This window comes from Nelusetta ayraudi, unplaced genomic scaffold (genome assembly GCF_046127955.1).
Source record: "Nelusetta ayraudi isolate G7.1 ecotype Tasmania unplaced genomic scaffold, CSIRO-AGI_Nayr_v1 ptg000056l, whole genome shotgun sequence".
Lineage (NCBI taxonomy): Eukaryota > Metazoa > Chordata > Actinopteri > Tetraodontiformes > Monacanthidae > Nelusetta > Nelusetta ayraudi.
The window spans coordinates 1,018,169-1,041,225 of record NW_027466106.1 but is presented as its reverse complement, the minus strand read 5'-3'; the positions used below and the strand labels follow the sequence as shown (position 1 = coordinate 1,041,225).

The following is a 23,057-nucleotide window of genomic DNA, read 5'->3' as shown; positions in this document are numbered from 1 at the left end:
CAGGGGTCACAGGGAACCAGCAGCAACCACCGATGGTTCAGTACCAGGATCCAGTCAGGGGGTTGATCAGCATTTCTGTTCTGCCACAGAATCCACTCAGAAATCGCTATGCTTGATTGCGCGAAGCAAAACATTGGCCTGATTCAAACCGCCGACGCCACCGATTCAGTCCCGGGCGAGTCGTTGGTCCGAAGTTTGGATTATTTTCATTTCTTTTATTTATTTTTTGCCCTCAGTTGAACTTTCGGTAACAATCCTCCTCCTCCTCCTCCTCCTCCCGTCGCTTCCCCACGTCAGGGTGCAAGCTGCTATTTGCAGCGCTGACCTTTCAGAGCAGGAAGTGGCTGCAGCGCGGCTCCGGCACACGCAAACAACAACCTGCTTCACACATTTTCCCTCCCTCCCAGAAAAACTTTGCGACCAGGATTTGGACCAGAAGGCCGGCGACCAGAGCGGCGGCGCTGCGTTGAAGACGCCACTGGTGCCGGTCCTGCTGCTGCTGCTTGCTTTACGAGGGACGAGGAAAAGGGAAAGGAGGAATAAAAAAAAAAATAATAAAAAAAAAAAATCCATTTTCGCTCAGCAGGAATTTCATTAAATGTGAGCGGCGAGAGAGAACATTACATAAACCTATGATGTAATTTTTCCTGAGCGTGTCTCAGAGCGCCGGGGAACCCCACGCACAAGACGTGGCGCAAGAGCGAACTGCTTTTAAGAAAAAGACAACATTGCATACATTTATTGAGGGGATGGACGCCAAATTCCAGTACATGCAGAATCTCCATTGCCCCCCCCCCCCCCATTACCCTCCGAGTGGCACGCCGACACCGCTGCAAACACGCTGCGTCTCCCCTGCTGCTTTTTTTGTGTATTATATTTTTATTATCTTAGGATAAAAAAAACATTAACAATTACATGGGATGCCTTGTTCTGCTTAATTTAAACGTATACACAGTGGGAACAGGAATGGCAATGCTTTAGACATCACAGCCTCTTCATGACCCCCCACCCCCGCCCCCAACCCCAACCCGCTCCCTCCCCCTCCCAACCCCGACAGCCCACTGCCCGCATGCAGTTTGCACTGCACAAAGACCAAAAGTCACGTGAGACAGCCTGCAAAGAGCACAAGAAGCATTCACAGTAAAGGAGGAGAGGATGGATGGAGGAGAGGGAGGGAGGGAGGGGGGGAAAGGGGGAGTAAAAGATGAGGGGAGGTGGAAGGGTGGGTGGGGTTGAGGGGGGTGGGGTGGGTCAAGGAGGGGAGTGAAACAAAGTGACTGCAGCACTGGCCTTGGTTTAGACAGGAGAAGGAGCAGCTCAGTCCTCCTACATCAGACTAACTTCTCCAACACTTCCACTCCCGTCTCCTGATTGTGGTACTCTTTCCATTGTCTTTGACACAAAAAAAGTTTGTTATATATGCATGTATATATGTATATACATATACATATGTATGTATATATAAATACATTTTTTTTTTATAGCTACAGCACCTTTTCCCATGGGGCAACAGTGTCAATACCTTGCGCATGGTACGTGGCCGTGCCAAAGGAAAAAAAAAAATATTAAAAAAACGAAAAAACAAAAACAAAACAATATATTGGTCAGGATATTTATCTTTTTTTTCCCTAAAATTGGCATTTGACTTGATGATATTCTATTGCCGTCTGGGGGAGGGAAGGGACAAAGGTTCTTCTTTTGAGTTTATATTCAAGTTTTCTCCTTTTCTCTGGTGTATAGTTTCTTCTTTTCCTGTTTTTTTTCTTTTTCTTTTTTTCCTTTTTTTTCTTTTTTTTTTTTTTTTTAAAAAGAGTTCACACTTTTGTGATTTGCGTGTGGTGCTCTTCGTCAAAAGGTTCATTTTCCGGGTCAGAGTCAGTGGTGTCAGAGTATCGATAATGGTCTGGCTCATTGTCGCTAACGTCCGGGGTGACGGATGTCGAAGTGCTTGCCTCAGAGTTTGAAGGCTCCTCCACGGTTTTCGTGAAATACAACTTCACCTGGAGGGCAAATGAAAAAGAAAGATCGCCTTTATGTAAAAACAGCTTTCAAATGAATCTTTTTGATTGGCTCGCGTCTCGACCGGGCTCGGCTTACCTTGAAGTTTGGCGAGAAGTAGCGGTTGGCTTTGTCTTTATTCGCCTTGTCCAAGTCATTCTTGGTGAGCGTCAGGATGAGGTAGTCCCTGTCGCTTTCCCTGCAGCTGTCCCTGCACTCGGAGCTCGGGGTCTGGCCTTGACCCGCCGTCGGTACCCCCTGCTGGCTGTCGGCATTGTTCACCGCCCCGTTCTCCATCTTGTCCCTGCTCTCCTCTGGTCCGGGGATGAAGAAGGTGTTCACCCAGAAATGGAACATTTTGTCCTGCAAAGGCAGAAATGTTAGAGGGATGGAGAGCCAGGGGAGCGCCTGATTGGCTGACTGTATGTTAAAACCTGCAATACCTCATTCATTAACAAGTCATGTCTCCACAGTTTCCCTTTTCATTTACATGTCCAGTGTGTAAAATTTGGCTTGATTGATTGAAGCTTAACATACTGCCCATAAACACATTAATAAAAGTGTTTACTCTCAGTGCAACAAGTCATTTGGTTTTCCTACCTTTAGAACGGTTCTGATATATACAAGAATATACATAGAGCTTGCTCCCAGTTAGCCGCCATCCTGCTTTATTTCAGGAAGCACTGTTGACAGTGGACTAAATATGAAACGCAGTGTCAGGCGAGCTTCCCTAAAATGTTTTACACACTGGACCTTTAAGTCGACATCCATCTATTTTTAACAGCAGATTTATACACATCTGTTGTACAAGTGCTTGACGACCGCCCGGCTCAGTCGAGTTCATTCAAGGCTTTGGGGGCAAATATGGAGGTCAGCGGCACACACACACGGGGAGTTTCAAATGCGACCACACACACACACACACACACACACACACACACACACACACACACACACACACACACACACACACACACACACACACACACACACACACACACACACACACACGGGGGGGGGGGGGAGGGGGGGAGTTTCAAATGCAACTTGAAACTACCTCCCAAAAGTGGTTTAAATTTGTTTTGCAAAAGTCGGATTTCATGTGATTTGTGACTGTTCAGACTACAAAGGAGCCATCCGGTTTCAACCTGGATGGGCTACAAATCGGATTTTGGCTGGCAGTCTGAACACGGCTAACCACACATTTACATCAGGCTGACCGCCAGCTTCCCGCCTCGGCGAGCGCTCCTGGACACGTCACGGAATCCCACTCACCTTCTTCATCATCTTATTCTGTTTATGGAAGAACTCCACTTTGATGTCTCCGCAGACTGGCAGTGGCTGGGGGAACTCGAAGAACATGTGCTTGTCCTCGCGCCGCGTGTGAGCCGGGTTCGACGTGTGGATCTTTACTTTCAGCTGGTAGACCACAAACTGGGGATCTGCAAGAAGGTGTTGGTGGTGGTGGTGGTGGTCGTAGGGGAGGCCAAGGGGGGGGGGGGGTGTCAGCGGTGGGCAGGAAGAGGTGGCGGCGGTGGGGGAGGGGATTTGTCAGCGTTGGAGACAGACAAGAGGGCACACGAGAAGCAAAGTGAGTCGACCAAAAGAGAAAACGGAGAGAAAAAGCAACCGACGAGGCTGCGTCGCTGCTGCACGAGTGAGACAAAAGTAGCCGACCACCACCACCACTTCCCCCACCGACAATAAGCTTGAGACAATGTGTTTAAAATTAAAGAGCAGAAAAAGGAAGAGTAAAAGCTACAAAAATCAACACAAAAGACACCTATAGACATAGGACCCTATTCTGGTATTCACATCGTCAGTTTGGCCTGCAAGAAACTTTAGCCTTCTGTGTTTTGCGGTCAAGGTGGAGTCGGAGGTGGCGGCGCCGTAGCTAAGTCCTGTTCTGCAAGGGGGCAGGGGGGTGCAACCTAAGGCACCGGGCTCCTGCCCCCTCCCCGCCGACCCGGTGGACGTCCGGAGCCACATGAAAAGCACAACGGAGTACAACAATAATGGATGAAAGGCTCATTTACCCCAATGCCAATTCCCTTTCTTGAAGCCCTGAGGGGTCGGCTCGCTCCTGTTTTTAACGGTACTGTCCCCTTAGAGAGAGAGAAGGAGGAGAAGGGTCACAAGAGGGGCCTGGCAGGAAAGGGGGGGGCGGCGGAGAAAGACGGCACAAACACACAACAAGCGCCACTCAAACAGTGCACATCTTCTACGTTCTCGGTGCGGCGCTGAAGCGGAGGACGTTCAGATTATGAGAAAAAAAAAAAAGCCTTGACGCTGATGATGATGTGGGGGAGCTGATTGTGTTGGGGCGTCCGGGGGGGCTCCGGGTCACCACGAGGCAGCCGGGGGTCCTCCGGCGACACAGACGTGCGACGCTGCCGATCAAACGAGCGGCTCCGCTTGAATCGAGACGAGATTAAAAAACTCTGAGGCGAGCGAGTGAGTGAACGAACGCGTCGAGACGCCAGACTCAGAATAGGGCCTCTTTTTCTTTTTTGGTTTGAAGTGTCAGTGAGAAAAGAGAAGAACGAGCACAGCTGTGGGTGTTAACCTCAGTTAGGCGTTGGGCTTGACAGAGACAGAGATAGATGAGTGAAAAGAGGAGGCACCACTTTTTTTTTTTTTTTTTTTAACTTTCCATGACAGTTAGAAATGCAGAGTCGCACAGAAGAGCAGAACATCACAGAGGCTCAGGAGGCAAAGAGAGAGAAAGGGAACACGGCGGCACTTGACGAGCAATGAAAATATACAGTTGATCATGTTGGGATTGAGCAGAGCAGCAGTGGACTGCTGACTTTGTCGCCCTGCACAGGAAATGGAAAATGCCACTGCTTGCAAGTCGTAGTCCGCATTTACAGCGACTACTCTGCAGCGGGCACAAAAATAAAATTCAAAAACACCTCGCGAATTAACGCCGAAAGTTCAATGAGATCTTTAAATTGAAGTTCAAAGAACAAGAAACACTTATCAGCTTTTTAGCATCAATTTTCTTTCTTATTTTTTTTTTGCAAGCATCAGCGGTCGCCGGTGCGTGAGTGAGTGGAAAGCTTGCGGCAGGGCGCTGCAGCTAATTCAGCAGCGCCCCGCCGTGGCTCTCCGGTGCGGGACGACTCAGCCGCCTTCGGCCGCTCTGCGGACGGCGAGCCGCGGCGCGGTGTGGGCGAGCGCCGCGGCTCGCCGCCTGACAGAACTGGAGGTCCGGGGGTGAAAAGAAACGGGCGGAAAAAAAACCCGCAAGCGTGACTCACTGCAGGTGCCCCCGCTGAACATGGGGAGAGTCTCGAACACCATTTTGTGGAAGAGGAGCGCCACGGGCTTGTACTCCAGCTGGTTCTTCAGTAGGTAGCTGTAGTAGTAGACGTAGCGGCGTTGGCTCGGGATCGTGACTCCCTGCAAGTGCAAATGCGAGTGCGATTGATTAAGCATGGTGGAGTATGAGAACGAACTGATGGCGTGACAACTATTCGCCGTGACAGATATATGCGCATCGTGGACGAGGAAAAGGAATTCTTCGGCTGCGCGGGGGGGGGGACGCCTCACCTTCTTGTCCCTTGTCCTGACTTCCCCGTAAAAGTCTAGTGCTTCCTGGGCCTCCTGGAACTTGTGGCGGTGGAGGAGATAGGCGCAGATCATGACCCCGGTGCGTCCCTTCCCGGCCTTGCAGTGGATGGCCGCCACGTGATTGTCGTCCTCGCTGAGCCACTGGTCCAGGTCTTCGCAAAACGGCTTAATCAGCTCCAGCTGAGGAGGGTTGTGGTCTTCGAAGGGGTACTGTGCAACTGATGCGTGACCGTGGCGGTGGCGGTGAGGGGAGGCAGGGTGACGCAGGCCCACGCAACGTTGAAACCGGAGGAGAAAGGGAGGGAGAACACAAGTGGACAGGTCAGAGAGGGACGAGACGGTGCACTTTAAATTTTCTCTGTCAAAAGAGGAAAAAGCGCAGCAGCGGCCAGCCGGCCTGCCTACCTCTGCAGTTAAATTTGGCAGCATCGTAGTGTCTCTCTGCGCAGCTGAAATGGGAATAACAGATTGTGGTCAGGTGGTGCACAGAGGAAGTGGCCACGTTAACACAGAGCAAGTTCACCTGCACCAGGAAACACTTACAGGTTGTAGATTTTGTAATGGTTTTTATGCTTTGAGTCCAAAAACCTGTGTTGCGAGACAAAGGGAGAGAATGAGGAGAAGATGAGAAGGTATTCGTCAGATAAAAACAGCACAGCAGTGAAGAAAGTTTTTTTTTTCCCTCTCTTAAATATCACACAGAGGAAGTGGAGGCGAAGGAACTCACCGCACTACATCGTCTATATTGTTTCTGTACACGCCTTCGAGTCTCTCTGCTGGAAAGCCCATAGCTATGATGTTTGGGTAGATATCTGTGACGGTGGGAGTGAAGGAAATGGAGCGAGGAGGGCGACCGCAGGTCATCGCACACCTGGGGGAGCAGCAGGGGGTGGAGGAGGAATCCCGAGGAGAATCCTGGGATTCACGTTTGCAAAATATTCAGCCTGACTCTGAACGTTTCTCTGCTGACGCCACCGAAAAAGCGCAGATGCGAAAAAGGAAGGAAGACGCAGGACAAGAAACAACAGTGAAACTTTCAAAGAGTGAGATCCCACCCGCTTTAATCCTGGTGGGTGCTCTACCTCTCTGTTCTGCAGCTGGCTGTCAACCTCACTGAAGAGCCACCGGACGCCGGTGATGATGGAACGCTGTGACCAATTGCACTGCACACGAAATAAATAAACTCTCGTAGCGGTGTTGCAGTATAAGCAGTAATAATCGGGTCGACGTGCAGACCTCGGCTACACGCCTCCCTCCAACTGAAGACAGTGTGGCGCCATGAGCCGTCAGAATTCACACATTAACCGCCGACTAAAGGGCAACCTCCACTTACGCTTCCTGTGCTAAGGCGTCTAAAATAGAAAGGCGTAATAATTCTAACGGGATGTGTCTGCTTCACTTTTTTTCTCTCTCTCTCCTCTCGCTGTTGCGCTTACTTACGGCGTCAAACTCATTTCAAAAAAATAAAACGGTCAAAAACATTTCTGCCACACGCGGCCAACGGCTCTGAGGAGGCGGGTCGTGACCTTCGGAGTAGCCGGTGTACATTCCTACGTATGTTACACGCGTACGGACGAGTGCCTTGCTCGTTCCCTCGTGCAAAAGGTTCAAGTCGACCCTGTGGAGATGTCTTCTGTGTTAAATTGTTAATATTTGGAGAAGCACGCCAAGAGGTTTGTGAAGACGGACTGTGACCCGAGTCAAACTCACCAGGGCGATTCGCTCAAGTCGGCAGTCATCACAAAAGTGCCGCAACGGTGCTGAATTGTTCTCAGCGCTGGTTGTAGCATGTTTGAAGGCACCAGGCTATGTGAGCGAGTGTGCGGCGCTCAAGACGGCGGGAGCGTGTAATTAGCAACACAGTTTCCAAAAAATTGGTCTTAACTGCGATATTACATAACAGTGGCAACATATGCTTACCATCGGCATTAATGTGGAGTTGGGTTCCAGCATTGTTTGCATACTGTCAGGCCACTTCCCTAAAGCTTTGTATCGCACAGTTTGTGTGTGTTTGTGTGTGTGTGTGTTTGTGTGTGTGTGTGTGTGTGTGTGTGTGTGTGTGTGTGTGTGACACTCTGAAGAGACTGGATCCATTATTGTGTCAAAGACCTAATCAGGGGCCGAATAAAGGCTCCCGACGCATGATGCAAACGGCATCCTTAACAACTGCGACTGTAATGGCCCAGACATTCCATTCAGATTGTTACGACGGTTTTCTTTTTTCTTAAAAAAAAAAAAAAAAAAAAAGCTCCAGAGCTCCCAGGAGAACCTCAGCCCGGGACAGGGGCTGGGTCTCTGCAGCTGGAGGAAACGCACATACGGGACCCTCGACGGAAGCTCCGAGTGGGAGCAAGAGAGAAAGAGGGGGGTAGGGGGGGGTGGGGATGTGCCTTTTTAGGCACGCCTTTCTTTAAAGCAAGCCCTGCCTCGGCTCTCTGCATACGCCAAATCCACAACTGAGAGGAAAGGGAGAGAGACACAGAGAGAGGGAGAGGGGGGGGAGAGAGAGAGAGAGAGAGAGAGAGAGAGAGAGAGAGAGAGAGAGAGAGAGAGAAAGAGAGAGCGAGAGAGAGGGAGAGAGAGGGAGAGAGAGAGAGAGAGAGAGAGTGGGAACCAGCCAGGGCTGAGCCAAGTGAGGAGGGGGTGGGGAGAACAGGAAAAGAGGAGAGCAGAGGAAAAGGGGCAAGCGGGAGGGAGGGAGGGAGCGAGTGAGGGAGAATCAGAGTGGGAGTAGTAAAGAAAAAGAGGAGAGAGAGAGAGAGGTGGGTTGAGAGGGGAGGAGAGGGAGAGCGTACGCAAACAGCAGCGCTGATACAAGATCACTGGCAACTCTATTTTAAGGGCAATTCCCAGAACTGTGATACTGCATTACATAACTGCTGAGTGCCCATATTGTTTTTAGACACCACGCCAAAGATGATAAATGGTAGGATGGAAGGTGGAGGGGGGCGGAGAGGGATCTTTACCAAAGGAAGAAAAAGGAAGATGGGGAGAAAAAAAAGACATTGCACGTGCACCCCCCCCCCCCCCCACAAGCATCCACGCACATTTTGCAAAGGTCCATCAGAATCCTGTGACAAAAGCTCCCCCGCTTTGACAAGTGACTTATGAAAACATAATGATGCACATGTTTCGGCATCTGCTGCCACACACACACGTCGCTTGAATTCACGCCAACGGCACAGAAAGAGGAGCGTTGCGTTTTTTGCGAAAACGTCAAGCCCTGCGAATATGAACACGTGTTTAATGTCGCACAGGTCGGCCTGGCTGCTTGCAATCGTTTCTATGAATGCGTAATAGTTTCCCCACAAAAGGGCACACCAGTCCGAAGTCACCCACCGCAACTTTGTTCTGTGAGAGCCAACATCTCCGCACAACTCATTTGATCACACCACACGCATCGACAGAGTGGTCGCCGTGGTCTCCACATTGACAAATATGGCGGCAAAGTGCATTTTCGAAGGTATGGCTAAAAATAGCTAACCAGCAATTACCAACATTTCCGCGTTTGGTGACACATCAAATTAGCCAGATGGACCCCGGTTTGACAACTCGGGACCTGAAAGGCTCCAGGAACACTTCAACATCCATGTGTGCACACAAGTCCAGCGAAGGCACCGCGCAGGCCGGGGCCCACTGTTGCAATTAGGCGGCAATGAGCAGCCACAACAGTTGCTTAGGTGGTACATCATCAAGTAGGACCGGCAACACTGCATTAGGGGAACCAGGTCAACTATTATAGGCGGATGAGAAATGAGTTCTGCGGAGGGGGTGGGGGACAGAAATAGAAAACACTCGACAGCAGGACAGGAAAATGTTAATTTGATTTTTTTTTCTCCTTTTTTTTTTTGTTCAGTCTCCGAGTTGTTACTCCGAAGCAGCAGCAACACGGGACAGGTACAGCAAACGGTGAGGGCTTGGATGACATCATAGAGGGAAGGCTTCTCCGGCTTATTTGCATCACATACATGGGGGACCTTTTCCATGTACGGGACGTGACACACGTACGAGATAAGGATACGAGCTGCTATAATCGCACCCCCCCCACCCCACCCCCCCCAAAAAAGGCGGACATCATCGACCTTGTTTGACTCACCAGTCAGGTCAAAAGATAGAGGCTTAATTCCAACCATTAATTTCACAACCACGGGGCTAAACGAAGCAGTAATTCCCCGCGTAGCTCCAAAGCAGCATTTCTCACACACACACACACACACACACACACACACACACACACACACACACACACGCGCGCGCGCGCGCGCAAGAGTTGTTGCTTCACAGGGCCACTTATCGGTCGCATGCCGGGACAAATATGCGTGCTAGTTTGACAGATCCACCATCTTTCAAACACGCTTGGTGACAGCAAAGCTGCAGCGTCTCATCAACTAGCAAGCTAAGCTATCGGTAGCACTGGCGGCTACCTACCCAGAGCTGTTCCACTGCCGTTAATGCTTACAGTACAAATGGTAACACTGAGAGCACATATTGCACATTAGTAGTCAACCAGCACAGGTCGTTGTTAGGGAAAAAAAAAAAAAAAAAGAACACAATGAAGGATACATGTAAGGTCCAAGTCGAACCCATCCTCTTGATATCTCCTTTTGTTCCGGCTGACCATTTCTTTTATAATAGCAGCCATTGTAGCAGGCAACAGGAGTCTATATAGAGTTAATGATGAAAATCAGTTTTTCTTTCTAACAATGGTAATCCGATGCGTTCGTCGCCGCGGTTGGCGGGTTTGCTCTCGGTCGCTGGCCCCTCTCTGGATTTCGCAGGTCGCAGGGATGTGCTAGCCAGCCGAACTAGCAGTGGCTGACAGTAGGATTAGAATGGCTTCCTCTGGATCATAAAGACGGGCCTGGCGCTGCTCCTCCGTGCAGGCCCGACTTTCCCGAAATGTGAAGTACGTCTTGCAAACTCCCCGAATAAAATACATGCAGGTGTCCTTTCCAAGAGCCTTTCGGTTGTCCGGCGCGGTCCAAAAGCGCTGGCTCAATCGCTGCCGACGCGATTGACAGCGAGAGGAGGACAGAGAACTCACCGGTTCCCGAAACCCGTATCCAGTCACAGAGACGCAGCTAGCTCGCTAGCTAACTAGCTAGCCAGGCTAGCTAGCAACAATAGCTCAAGCTACCTCCTTTTTCGACCAAAAAGCCCCTTAACGGTTCAACATTGTCATCGACTGATTGCCAAGAGCACATCTGAAAAAAGTGACAGGCTCCACCTTGAATGTATACGGGCTATACAATGTTCAGAAATCTGCACGGATTGGTTTGACAGCTCCGTCCCGGGGAATCATCTTCTTCTTTTCTCGGTGCTCTCGCTCCAGCTGAACTCTCAGGCTCCCATCATGGCCTCCACCGAAGGAAAAAAAGAAGGTAGAGCAGGCTGGGATTTTAGAACAAATATCCCGCCGCCGCCACGATATAGTCCCGTTGTTAAATAAAAAAAAGACCGGGGCAAATGTGCTAATGCTGCCCTGGCATTTAGCATTAGAAACAAATTAAAACGACGCCGACAGGCAAAATGCCCCTGACTTTATTTAACGTATGTATTTGCGATATTCTGAGCCCCGCGGCGGAAGGATACAGAGTCCGCCTACGATGCTCCTCTATGTCAAAGTGATCACGTGTGTCTGTAATTAGGGAAGTTTCCAACATAATGTCGCATTTCGTGCTTTAAACCGTTATTTCAGAATGTCAGTAGTGTGTCAGCGTTTCGTGCCTACCCATTTATAGGCTTTCAAATTCGCAATACAACTCCTTTGCGATTTGCAATATTTTCACCGTATTCGTGCAATTTCTTTTACATTTTATAAATTACAAGCGTCAAGTAACTTATGTCGAATCAATGACATGTTAGATTAACTCATTCTGCAGAATGTTAAAACGTGTATTCTTGTATTTTATGGATACATGAAATACCAGAACCTATAATTCAGTCTGATAAGTATCTAAAAATTAAATAAAATACTGTATATATATTTTTTTAAAAGTCCAGAAAACTATTCAACTAAGCTGATCATTAACATATAGAGTTATTAGTTGGCTTAAGTGCATCGATACAGCCACCGCCAGTTGAAGTGATTGCCCCTGACTATGCTTTGCTGTTTTAAGTGGCTGTGGAGATGTTCCCTACTATTATCATAACCAGAGAGCCCCAAGCCACAGATTTAGAAGAGCTCTGCATCTAACATCATCCGCATTTACTCAACATGACATACCAAACCATTAAGGATCAAGGTAATAACTAGCTGACATTTCTTTGTTAGCATTTAATAAATCAACAGCGCACTTCAACCTTCATTCCAGCGCCGAGGCCCCCAGAGAGCAACTTAGCTCATGACATTTTTCTGGAGCCTGTTAAAAATTAAGTGAAGACAAAATGCAGGGTGAAAAGAAGGTCTCGAGGCCCATGTCTGTTATTTCCTACTATGATGACATGTTGAATATACAGTAGTTGGAGATTTTGAGTAAGTACTCAGGGTGCAGTTCAGCAGATTTAAATGGGGTTACCTGGAACATCGCAGATTAAAGTATCTCATCCCCCGAGAGGCTAATTAGGAATCTGCTTCTTATAAGGGGAGACTGATTCTCCTCATACAAGAGCAACTCATCTTGAAGCAATGCGAGCCCGTTCAGCTTAATGAGTAACAAAACTAATCGGTCCTTCAAGTTCAACCACCTCCTACTCGTCATTTGAAATCACCTCTGGATCTTCTGTTCTGTTATAGAGGAAGAAGCCCATAAGTGAAGTGCAGACATAGAATATATATTATTCAAAATGATTGTACTTTTGAATAAATAAATAAATAAATAAACAGAGGCTGGAGAACAGCTGAAAATAGTTGAATGCAATGGATAGAAAGTATACAGAAATAAATATCATGAAGCCTCTAGCAGAGTCATACAAGTTGGGGTAAATAAGTGTTTGCCTTGCAGCTCTATAGAGTGATGAGTAGATGAACAAATCAATGAAAAGCAGTTGCCGAAGTATTTTTTTTTCCTGCTGCGTATAATTCCCCCAACCAACAACTTCCAGAAGGTGGCAGCATTGCAACTTCTGTCGGCGACCCAAGACCGCTACCGTAACCCGTGAACTTTGACCAGAATCAAGTGCACCTTGTACAGAGTAACGTTGACGTAAGAAATGTTGCATAACGAGCACGGCTGCTTTATCACTGCAACACAGAGAAGTCATAAACACAAAAGAATGAAAATCTTCTTTTCCCCCAAGAGTTGGGTGCTATGATTAAAAGAAGAAGAAGAAGAAGAAGAAGAAGAAGAAGAAGAAGAAGAAGAAGAAAAATGCTCCCTTGTGACATTATTGTAGTTCTAAATCGTTTTATTCCATGATGCACACGCCCATGTTGTAAAACCATCCCACAAACATTTCAGGTAAACACCAACAGGTAAAATGGATAATCACTATTTTGCATTGGAGACATTTAATTGAAAGGCACTTTCACATTTTAGAAAATGTGCTTTTTCACAAAAATGTGAATTATTAGCACAATGAATTAATCAACATTCATTTCTTAGACAGTATAAGCACTGCAGGTAGTGATAGAAAAAACAAACTTCAGGGCGAAAATTGCCATACAACTTCATAATAAAAAAAAGTAGAACTGCATGTTTCATATGTCTTTTTAGGATGTGCATATCAAAAATATTGTTTCCCTGACTTTGCATGTGCTCCTATACTTCAGAAATAAAAAGAATCTCAGGATACTATTAATTTATTAAAATATATATAAGTTAAAATACACATAATAGATTAATTAATCGCATATTATAGGAATGTAAAAAAAAAAAAAAAAAAGATTTAACAGTGTGAAAATGTTCATTATTTTGGTACAGAGACGTACGAAATCCCCCCCTACCGTGAGATTCATCATTAAAGTACACTAAGTTTAATTGCTCTAAAATTGTGAATAAAAAAAAAATAAACAAGACTGGCACCATCTGAAAGCCCGTTGATCACTCAATAGGATAATTTCATGGAATGTTGTCGAGTGCAGAGCTGAGTGTCCGCCTGTTTACTGGTCCTTCTGAAGAGAGGTATAGTACTCCACCAGCACCTTCCAGGCCTTGGGGGCCATGAAGCCGTCGGGAGGGTTCTCCCCGTTCCGAGCCATGTTCCTCATCTTGGTTCCAGAGATGAATTCAAAGTCAGATTGTCTGCAAATTACGAGAATTGAGGAGAGAGAATGAGCACATTTACTGTAACGCAGCCAATGTTCTTGCCACTAGCTATGTGTTAAGTTGCGCTACTGTTTATCATATATTAATTTCATTCACACTCTAAAATGGTGAAAGAGAAACATAACAAGCTAGATTAGCTGCTATTTTGCGTAAAATAGCAGATATCTCCTGTTGCACTTTACTTTACTAGTCTTTTTCAGCATGTTCAGACCCACATGTATCCCACAAGTAAAAGTCTGAAGTCTGAAGAAGAAAAAGTAAAAGTATCATTAAATGTGTGACACCACAAAATGTCACTGCCCATAATTCTAATAATTGACACAGACTTTCGTGACTCACCGCTCCTTGTCAAAGAAGTCCATAGCCTTCTTGACCTTGTTGTAGGCGGCTACTCGGAATGGGATGATCTCCACTGAGGTGAGACCTGGGGCCATGGTGAGGACCTTGCTTCCGTGTGTGGGCTCGTACAGGTCCTTCTTGGTCTCCGGGTGAGGCATACCTGCAGGGTCCCGGCCCACAATGTAGAAGTTTGCCCCGGCGACCATCCTGGCTCTGCAGTGCCACTGGACCTGAAAGTGCACAGGTAAACCAACAAATTCAAATCCAGATGTAAGTGACTGATCACCGTCGCCTGAAAAAAACCCCAAAAAACAAGCCACCGACAAAGGCCAGTACCTCTGTGGGCCCAGCGTACATCATGGGCGAGGGGAAGATGGCCACGATGGTGTTAGCTGGGTCCAGAACGCCCTCCTCCAGGACGGCAGCGTGCTGCTTCATGCGCCAGTCCAGCGGCACGTCATCGTCTTTGGTCCAGCCGCCAAGAGGATGCAGGAGGAGCACTGGATTCTTGTAGCCGCGTTCCAGCAGGCGGCGCTTGGTGTCCTGCATGAGCAGGGCGTGGCCGTTGTGGACGGGGTTGCGCAGCTGGAAGGCAAACACGGCATCTGGGGAGGACATGGAGAACTTCAGACATGATGACATCATCCACCGCCTGACCAGAATTGCAGCATATTTCCACATACTCAAAAAGAAAACATGCAGGGTGTGCGAATCTAGCACCACAGGCATGCTAATATTCACAATCATTTCAAATTAAATGTACTTTTGTACATTTCAAAATAAAGGTATGCCTGCTCTGCATTAAAAAACATCAGTTGATATTCATCAATGTTCTTACTTGCTGCCAAAACTTAGATGGAGATCAACCACTTGTTTGAACATAGCTAGACAAACATTAATCAAACATTATACAAACAATAAACAGGTTTTATTTATACATGTGCAGCCACCGGTAGCAAAATTCAGAGCAAGCACCAGTGGGAAGAAAAGAAACTTCAACAGAAAAACACAACATGACCAATAATGTTTTTGAACGCCAACCCCAGTATTGTGTGACTGAAGTTACATAACTCATCATTGAACACACAGATGCTGCATGTCACCACTGCTCACTGCACACGAACCACAAACATCGCCATGCGTCTTTGAATTTACCGTTTCACTCATCTGCGCCCACTGTCAAGTTCGTCTGGAAGACAAATGTTGCACTACTGAGGACATTTGCTGTCATATGCACATTTATTTCTACAGCCTGTCTGATCAGTCGGACAAGTGCAGCAGCAGCAGCCACTGTGGCTCTGTTGGGTTGGTTTGTTTTTCTAACCTGCTTTCATTTCTTTGAATTTCTGCTTGAGCTCCTTGGGAGTGAGGCGGTACTGGTCGAGGCCGTCGTTCCATTTGATTCTCTCCAGAACATCCAGGTCACCACCCACCAGCCAATCACCTCCCTCCATGACCATCTGTCAAGGGGGATAAAACAGGCCCCAAAAAAAATCTTTGATTAAACTTTGATTAATATTAGGTTTACAGTAAAACTGCATTTGTTTCGTATATGGTGCAGCCCAAATTCTCAAGAGTGTGGATTTTTATAAGATCCTGACCTGAAATGAGTTCAGACTAAAAAAAACCAAAACAAATAAAAACAAAAAAAAACACCAGTGTGTTTGTTATAAGTGACTCATTAGCCTGCCCTGTGCCCCAGAGTTCTGCGTAACAAGGAAGAGTAGCTGGGATTGATTTCTAAGAATCAGGACGTCCCCTTCATGATTGGGATACATGATCTTCAAATGAAATGGATGCAATATATTTTTATGGAGGGATTGCAAAAGCCAATCAAATGTCTAAAGTCCAAAAATGGCAGCACACAAATCACTAATAATGATGAGACGTTAACTCAGGCTTCGCAATACCTTGGAGGTTTAACCCTTTCACTTCATCCAATCTGTTTTTTTTTTTTGTTTTTTTTAACTCTATACGAGAACTGAATGGAAGAATCAACCCTTTGTGTAAACATGCATGCAGGGTGGGTTGCAAAGGGACCATTGTTTGCTACCTTGATGTATGGGTGTGATGGACAGGTGGTGCCCCACTGCCTGGCACAGCGCTCCTCCTTGCGGTTTTCGTAGAACTCGGGCTGTCGGAGGACGGCCACACGCCTGCCCTGGTACTCCAGTGCGATGGCGGCGCAGCCGTCCAGCTGCTGCTTGGCCTCGGCGCTGACCGGCAGGACGATGGGGACGGACAGGTTGATGGCGCCACCTGGCAGGCGGGAAGGTGCAAATCAAACATAAACCACACACTGAGAAACTTGATAAAGTCAGTTGGAGAAAAAGTCAACCTTGGGGCATTATAGCCGCATTCAGACGGCCAGCCGAAATCCGATTTTTAGCCCGGATTGCTCTTTTGTAGTATGAACAGTCACAATTCACATGAAATCTGATTTTTGCGATTTAGTTTTTGCCGCTGTCGCAATTATATGATGTCACACACTACACACGACTGGGCGATGCAGATCCCATTTGGACGCATGCTAAAAACAGTGTGAACAGTCAGCCCAAAAAAAATTAGGATTTGAGAAGGAATCTGATTTAAATTAGATTTGCCTGCAGTCTGAACGCAGCCTATGTGGAGGGAAGAAGAACCAGGAGGAGCAAAATGGTTGAAATGGTGAGCTTAAACTGTGACTTGTAAAAGTTCTGCAAACAGTAACTTGAATCAATGAGTAGTACCAAGAGCGGAAACAAATGCTGGCTTCTGCCTGCACCTACCATCAAGCAAGTTACCAAAGTGCAGGACCTGGAGGAACTCTCGCTCCCGCATGAAGCCCTTCAGAGGGCTGGCCCAGCCTTCAGCAAGAACCTGGACCCACTGAAGGTCCAACTGGAGGCAAATGTAATCAGTAGAGAAACACAACAAATAAGAGTGAGGTTATGTTTTCACAAGAAGGAGCACGTTGGTCCTGTTATTTATTTAAAAAGGCTTTTACGCCTGAGACATCTGCACAGTCCAAACAGTGGCAAATATTTTATTGTCCCAACTTTAGAGTTGAAATAGCACAGCCAACATGTTAAAGGTTACCTTGGTAATACTGACGGCTGGCAGAGTTTTTATGTCAGTCACGGCCACATTCAGTTTGTTCTCTGCCACAAACAGTTCGTTGAGCTCCTCCAAGATCCCTGTGGGCACAATATTCTGTTTTGGGAGAAGATAAAGGTAGGTAGGGTTTCAGTTTTTAGTGTATTTAAAAAATATCTAACAATGGTATATGTATATATATATACTGTATAAATATACATGCACATATGATATGAATAAACCAACTCAGTGAGATGGGTCGAAGTTAAATCTCTCAGAATGTTGGAAATTGCGAAATTCGATTTCAAAAAATGGATTGCAAGTTCTCTTGTGTTTACTTTCACACTGGGTGGCGTTTCCAAAATCTAAATCTAAACACCCCTTGTGTCCAATATCTAGGCTGCATGAGTTACTAATGCTGGATTTCGGCAGATTAAAAAAAAACCTTGAGTAAATATTCCCCTTGGACTTTAGGTTTTGCAAACTCTCACAAACAGGATGACGCAGCACTGGCTTGGCTGCGTCTTGGAGTCACCTATGCCTCAGTGAAAGTGCAGTAAAATCACACGTGTGGACAGATTTCCTTTATCAGCAGCAGCTCCTTTGAAAAACCTAAAGCCCCAGCAGCAGACATAACGCTCCACCTGTGTGCACAGTGTGCGGACCTGTCAGGTACAGTATATCTCAAGGCGTGACTTTTTTTTCTTGTTGGCTAAGTGTGCAATAGGGCACATTACCGTGAGAATGGCGACAGCCAATGCTTCATCATTCCTTTTCACGGTCGGGTAGTTTGAACGACTGGTTTTCATATGAAATTTTAAAGGATTTTAATTTGCATTGCATGCATGTGGTGCAATACGTTCCGTGCAGCTGAAACAATATTGCTTTATGCAGCGGATATAACCTTCGATCCCCCGTTGAGGCCAGCGGTGTCGTCTGCTCTGGGTAGCCAAACACCATTAAACAGTTATGATGTTTTATAACTCTGGTTTTAAATGTATGAAAGCCCTCACGACTGGGCAGATCTGGCCACTCCAAACCACCCATGACCATATTTATTATTAACTTCTCATATAGTCCACTCGTTCAAATGTTGATAAAATGCTCCTTGTAAAGCCCTAGTCGATATTTACACATAGCAGATCGGGGAAAGCTGTTAAACAACTAAAGAGGAAGAATAAATAGAGGAGTAAATAGTTACACCCACCTCATCCCTGAGCAGCTCCAGTACTTGTTGGAGGCATTCGTCCACTGTGAGCTCACTGGTCTTCAGCACCAGCTCTGGGCTCTCGGGACGCTCGTATTCTGAGTCGATCCCAGTGAAACCTGGCAACAAATGCGTAATCCATGACAGGATGGATGTCATTTGGCAGGTTTGTTTTTAACGAGACATTGTACAACTCCATTTCACGAGCTCCATTCCAGCGATGGCAATGAATTTGATTGAACGCGCGGCCCGAAGGTGAACCTCGCCACACAAACCTTTGATTTCGCCAGCGCGAGCCTTCTTGTACAGTCCTTTGACATCTCTGCTCTCGCACACCTCGAGAGGAGCGTGCACGAAGACCTCGAAGAACGGCAACCCGGCGCTTGTATGGATCTTCTTTGCATCTTCACGATCCTGGAAAAAAAAAAGAAAAACATGTATTACAACCTAATAACATAGTTTTAAAGTCTGGAATTAAAGGCACAGCATTGCTTGAGGTAAAACCAAAAATATAGTGCAATAGTCAATGAAAGTTACTTTTTCATTGTCCAATCACGATCAAGCATATTTATACCTTTAAATAAAAGATGCTCCTGTGGAGCTTCTTTGCAGGGTTTCATGATTTCGGAAAAATGTGGGATCAAGTGGGAACTGACGTTGCCATTGATCCCAATGCACTTTGTGACCATTAGAAGGAGCCAAATGTTATCCACTGGGCCTTTACAGCCTTTCAGTTCAACACCATGCGCGGTGCGATACCAGCTGTTTGCTGACCTTGCTGTACGGAGAGATGAAGCTGGAGATGCACACCAGGCCGGCGTCGGCGAACAGCTTGGACACTTCCGCAATTCGCCGGATGTTTTCTTCCCGGTCTTCGGCGGAGAAGCCCAGGTTCTTGTTCAGACCGTGGCGAACGTTGTCTCCGTCCAGGGAGTAACACGGGATCGCGTGGGACACGAGGTACTCCTCCAGGGCAAAGCTGATGGTGGTCTTCCCGGCGCCAGACAAGCCTGGAGGACAGATGAGAGCCAGTGCGGTTGCTTAATAATAATAAGTCATCAAGCACCAGCTTAGCGATTTTCCCACATCCCACTGAAAAGTTACCCGTGAGCCAGATGGTGCAGCCTCTGAAGCCTCCCCGTGTGCCCACCACCTGCCCTCTCTTGCTGCGGCTGACATGGTGGGCCTGGAACACCACATTGGTCGATTTGTTGAGATCCTGAAATAAAAGAGAACAGTTTAAAGTTCACTGAACACGCAAAATTCACTTGAACAACATTTTCAGGCCTTAAAATATGTCTGTTGCCTGGTAATGAAAGCAGAACTTTCATTGAACTTTTACTTTTTCTTTTACTTGCACAACTTTTTCTTTAGTTCTGGAGAAATCATCCCTTTGTGATGTCACCATGGGTTCTCAGTTTAGTGTAAACGCAGCCCTTGCACAGAGCCTGCCTTGTTCTTAGTGCTTTTCCAAACATGCGGGAAGTAAAACGAATCGCTAATTTCAGTGGGAAGCTAAAGAGCAAAAAAAAACAACCCAACTTTCAGCTCTGACTTGTATTCATTTAGTTTGGCATACTTCCTCACCCTAGCTAACATTGTACTTGATAGACCACAGTCTAAGGCAGGCATGGGCAAACTATGCTCCAGGGGCTATATGCTATTAAGCTTTGTAATTCTTGAAAAAATTATATCAATAGTTAGTAAGTAATAGAATAGCTGTATTTCATCCTTCTTTTTTTTTTTTTTTTTTTTTCTAGCTCAAATACTGTGATGCTCCAAAGACTGATATTTTTGTTGTAATGCTTTGCTCATTTGCAATTGACATTAAAACACGTTTTCTACTTATCCCATGATATATTTTTCTCTTATGAGGTGGGTCATGAACACACTCCATCCATCTGCTCCTGCTCCGGCCACCTCTGTCAAATCTTAGAACCCATTGTGGCCCACTTGTCAAAAAAAAAAAAAAAGCTTTGCCCACCCCTGTTCTAAAGCAAAGGTCAGAGGCAGAGGTAGAAAAATGTATCATGGTGACACAGCAAACAGCGCTGGGGCATAGGCAACACGTTCAATCTATAGGGACTGTCGACTGTAACCTGTCACCCACTCCAAGCTATGTGCCATATACGCCTCGACCTGCCTACATATTGTGATGCTGTCGCTGGCTGAATGGGTGAACTCAAAACGCAGCGGCTGACCTATAGGCTCTGTAAAAAAAAAAAAAAAAAAAAGAGAGCCTGTGTCGGACCGAGGCTGTGGATAAATGGGGCAGTATTGACTGGTGGGGCGGAGGGTGGGGTGGTGGTTAGGAGGGATGGAGCGCTGAGGGGATGAAGGGAGGAGGGCGACGGCTCACAATGTGTCCAGTGTTGCCGGCGGCGGCCCAGCGATGATGTGGCACTGCTCAGACCCGCCACACGTTTTCTTTGGCCCGCTGTGCCTACTCCTCCATCCATCCCATGCGGCTCCGCCGTGGGAAGGCCCCTTGCCTTCCCCGCACCCTCCTCCACCTCCTCCTCCTACGGCCCGCCCACCCATGTCACCCGGAACTGAACAGGCCCTTGCTGTGTTCCCAACCTGGCCCTGCCACATCACGCATAAAGGTGCGTTTCAATCGCCCGCTCAGGGAACTTCTGGGCTTCGCTTTCCCCGACTGCCTGCAGGGGGTAGCTCGATGCACACACGCACACACACACACACACACACACACACACACACACACAAAAACGTTCTGTGGCCACGGCGCAACACCCGATGCTACACACAGGTCTCTCAATGCCGGTCATTACTGCGCAGCCTACTTTCAGCGCACACACGCCCAGTTTAAGTGCGGGAGCAGCTCGCAATGTCATTGAGCGACACAAAGGCGAGCGCTCTCCTCTTCTATCGTGACCTGCAATCGGAGCACTTACTGGCACATGCTCCGTCTTGTAAATATGTGTGTGTGCTTTCAGGGGAATAAATGACAGTCAGGATAACTAATGACGGCTTCATTTTCTTAAAGGGGGGGCAGGAGATCCCGTTACAGGAGAGCAAAGCAAAACACATTCATTCACATATTCTGCACTTTTGTCTTCGGCTGCGAGGCTCCGTGAATATTTGTTACACCCGTGTAACAAAGGAGATGCAAAGGTTTCTCAGTCAGTTGCGTAATGGGTTGAGTGTACAGCCCATGTGTCAGAATACTAACAGAACCGGTGTCTCTTGATTCGTTACAACTCAAGACACCTGAGTGTATTTTTTTTTTAATTATTATTTTAACCGCGCCATCTCTGTTGCTGACCTGACCCTCTGCAACTCACTCCCATCAAACATCCGTGACTGTTCTGACTTGCCATCTTTCAAATCCCTACTCACTAACACATCTCTTCCATACTGCTTTTAATGTTTGATTACTGTTTTTTGTTACATTTTAACTACAACTGTTACTTACCTCCCTGTTTCCTCTTACTTTACTCCACATCCTTGACTTACTTATTTGTTGGTATATTTTTATGTATCTTAAGTGGAATTTATCTTTCATTTATCTCTCATTATCTCTCATATATCTGCTGGTTTTGTAAATTGTTGATCTGCAGGGTGTAAAAGTAAAATAAAAAACAAACAAAACAACAACAACAAATTTTTACTTTTTATCTCAATTTTTGAAAACGCACGAAGATTCACGTGTGTTTGCACATGTGCAAAATATGATGGACGTGCATTCACGATTCAGAGTTAACTAGTGACGACAGGCATTACCTGGGACACCCCCACCACACACACCCCATTACACACACAGACACACTGAGCCCTGCTGTCAGTCACACGTTTGTGCCACTATCAATGGGCTGTTTATGGCTCTCGCTGCCATTGCGTCGACCGGCAGCGTTGCTCCGCATCACATTCCTCAGGAGCAGGCACGGACAGCTTGCTGCCTGCCGTCTCACTGCGGCTGCTGCTGCCCCCCCCCCGCGCAACTCACGCAACCTTATGAATGGGCCAAAGTTGACACGTTACCTCGCCATCCGAGCCTCTTGGCCCGAAAGCTCTCTACCCACGGCCGTCACAAGCTGTCGTGTGCAGGTTCGGTTGTAACATGATGAGACCAGACAAGGAGTCTTCCAACTTTCCCCCCAACCCCCGCTTCTTCTCCCACCCCCGGTTACAGTGGTGTGTGTGTGTGTGTGTGTAGACTATGTGTGTGTGTCTGTACGGAACGCTCGCAAACTGAGATCCGAATGAAGAAAAATAAATAAATAAATAATGCTGAAGCCGACAGTTTGATTTCCCGGACATTCGGTCTGTCGCGCCACACACACTTTATCAATAATCTCCGATGCGATGACAGCCGCCCGAATCACGGTCGTCTCGCCTTTTACTCACCGTGCGAGGCTTTTTCACTCCGGACATTTCGGCGAGTTCCGTCAGGCCTGGATGGGAGAGAGAGAGAGAGAGAGAGAGAGAGAGAGAGAGAGAGAGAGAGAGAGAGAGAGTCTGGGCTCGGTCGAGTCGTGAGCTCCGAGTGAAAAAACAAAACAAACGGCAGGGACGTCCAGGAAAAGACGTGTGGCCGAGGCTACTCGAAGGCTTTTTAAACGGTACTTCAAAGACACGTAGCATTCAACTAGCCCGGCCTCCCCCCCCCCTGCTCTCCTCCTTCTCCTCCTCCT

General features: G+C 47.1%; 2 protein-coding genes across 5 annotated transcripts; both read right to left on the bottom strand.

Moving 5' to 3' along the window:
• Positions 1 to 709: 709 nt before the first annotated feature.
• On the bottom strand, positions 710 to 11,005 carry LOC142896540 (phosphatidylinositol 3,4,5-trisphosphate 3-phosphatase and dual-specificity protein phosphatase PTEN). Of its 2 annotated transcripts, XM_076038245.1 has the most exons (10): positions 10,138 to 10,984; positions 6,302 to 6,386; positions 6,118 to 6,162; positions 5,980 to 6,023; positions 5,554 to 5,792; positions 5,262 to 5,403; positions 4,035 to 4,103; positions 3,274 to 3,440; positions 2,098 to 2,361; positions 710 to 2,000 (listed from the first exon to the last, which is right to left on the bottom strand). In XM_076038245.1, the coding sequence occupies exons 1-10, from the start codon at positions 10,214 to 10,216 to the stop codon at positions 1,815 to 1,817; spliced, it is 1,320 nt and encodes a 439-aa protein (XP_075894360.1). In that variant the 5' UTR covers positions 10,217 to 10,984; the 3' UTR covers positions 710 to 1,814. The 2 variants fall into 2 exon arrangements, with proteins under 2 accessions (XP_075894360.1, XP_075894361.1); XM_076038246.1 differs by lacking the exon at positions 4,035 to 4,103 and having other exon boundaries at positions 10,138 to 11,005.
• Positions 11,006 to 12,900: 1,895 nt separating this feature from the next.
• Positions 12,901 to 23,045, bottom strand: LOC142896575 (bifunctional 3'-phosphoadenosine 5'-phosphosulfate synthase 2-like). 3 transcript variants are annotated; one of them, XM_076038309.1, is made up of 13 exons: positions 22,881 to 23,039; positions 22,771 to 22,850; positions 19,507 to 19,621; positions 19,177 to 19,412; positions 18,678 to 18,816; positions 18,403 to 18,521; positions 17,199 to 17,312; positions 16,889 to 17,000; positions 16,174 to 16,379; positions 15,445 to 15,580; positions 14,457 to 14,725; positions 14,121 to 14,350; positions 12,901 to 13,757 (listed from the first exon to the last, which is right to left on the bottom strand). In XM_076038309.1, the coding sequence occupies exons 1-13, from the start codon at positions 23,005 to 23,007 to the stop codon at positions 13,616 to 13,618; spliced, it is 2,025 nt and encodes a 674-aa protein (XP_075894424.1). In that variant the 5' UTR covers positions 23,008 to 23,039; the 3' UTR covers positions 12,901 to 13,615. The 3 variants fall into 3 exon arrangements, with proteins under 3 accessions (XP_075894424.1, XP_075894425.1, XP_075894423.1); XM_076038310.1 differs by having other exon boundaries at positions 22,771 to 22,846; XM_076038308.1 differs by having other exon boundaries at positions 22,771 to 23,045.
• Positions 23,046 to 23,057: the final 12 nt, after the last annotated feature.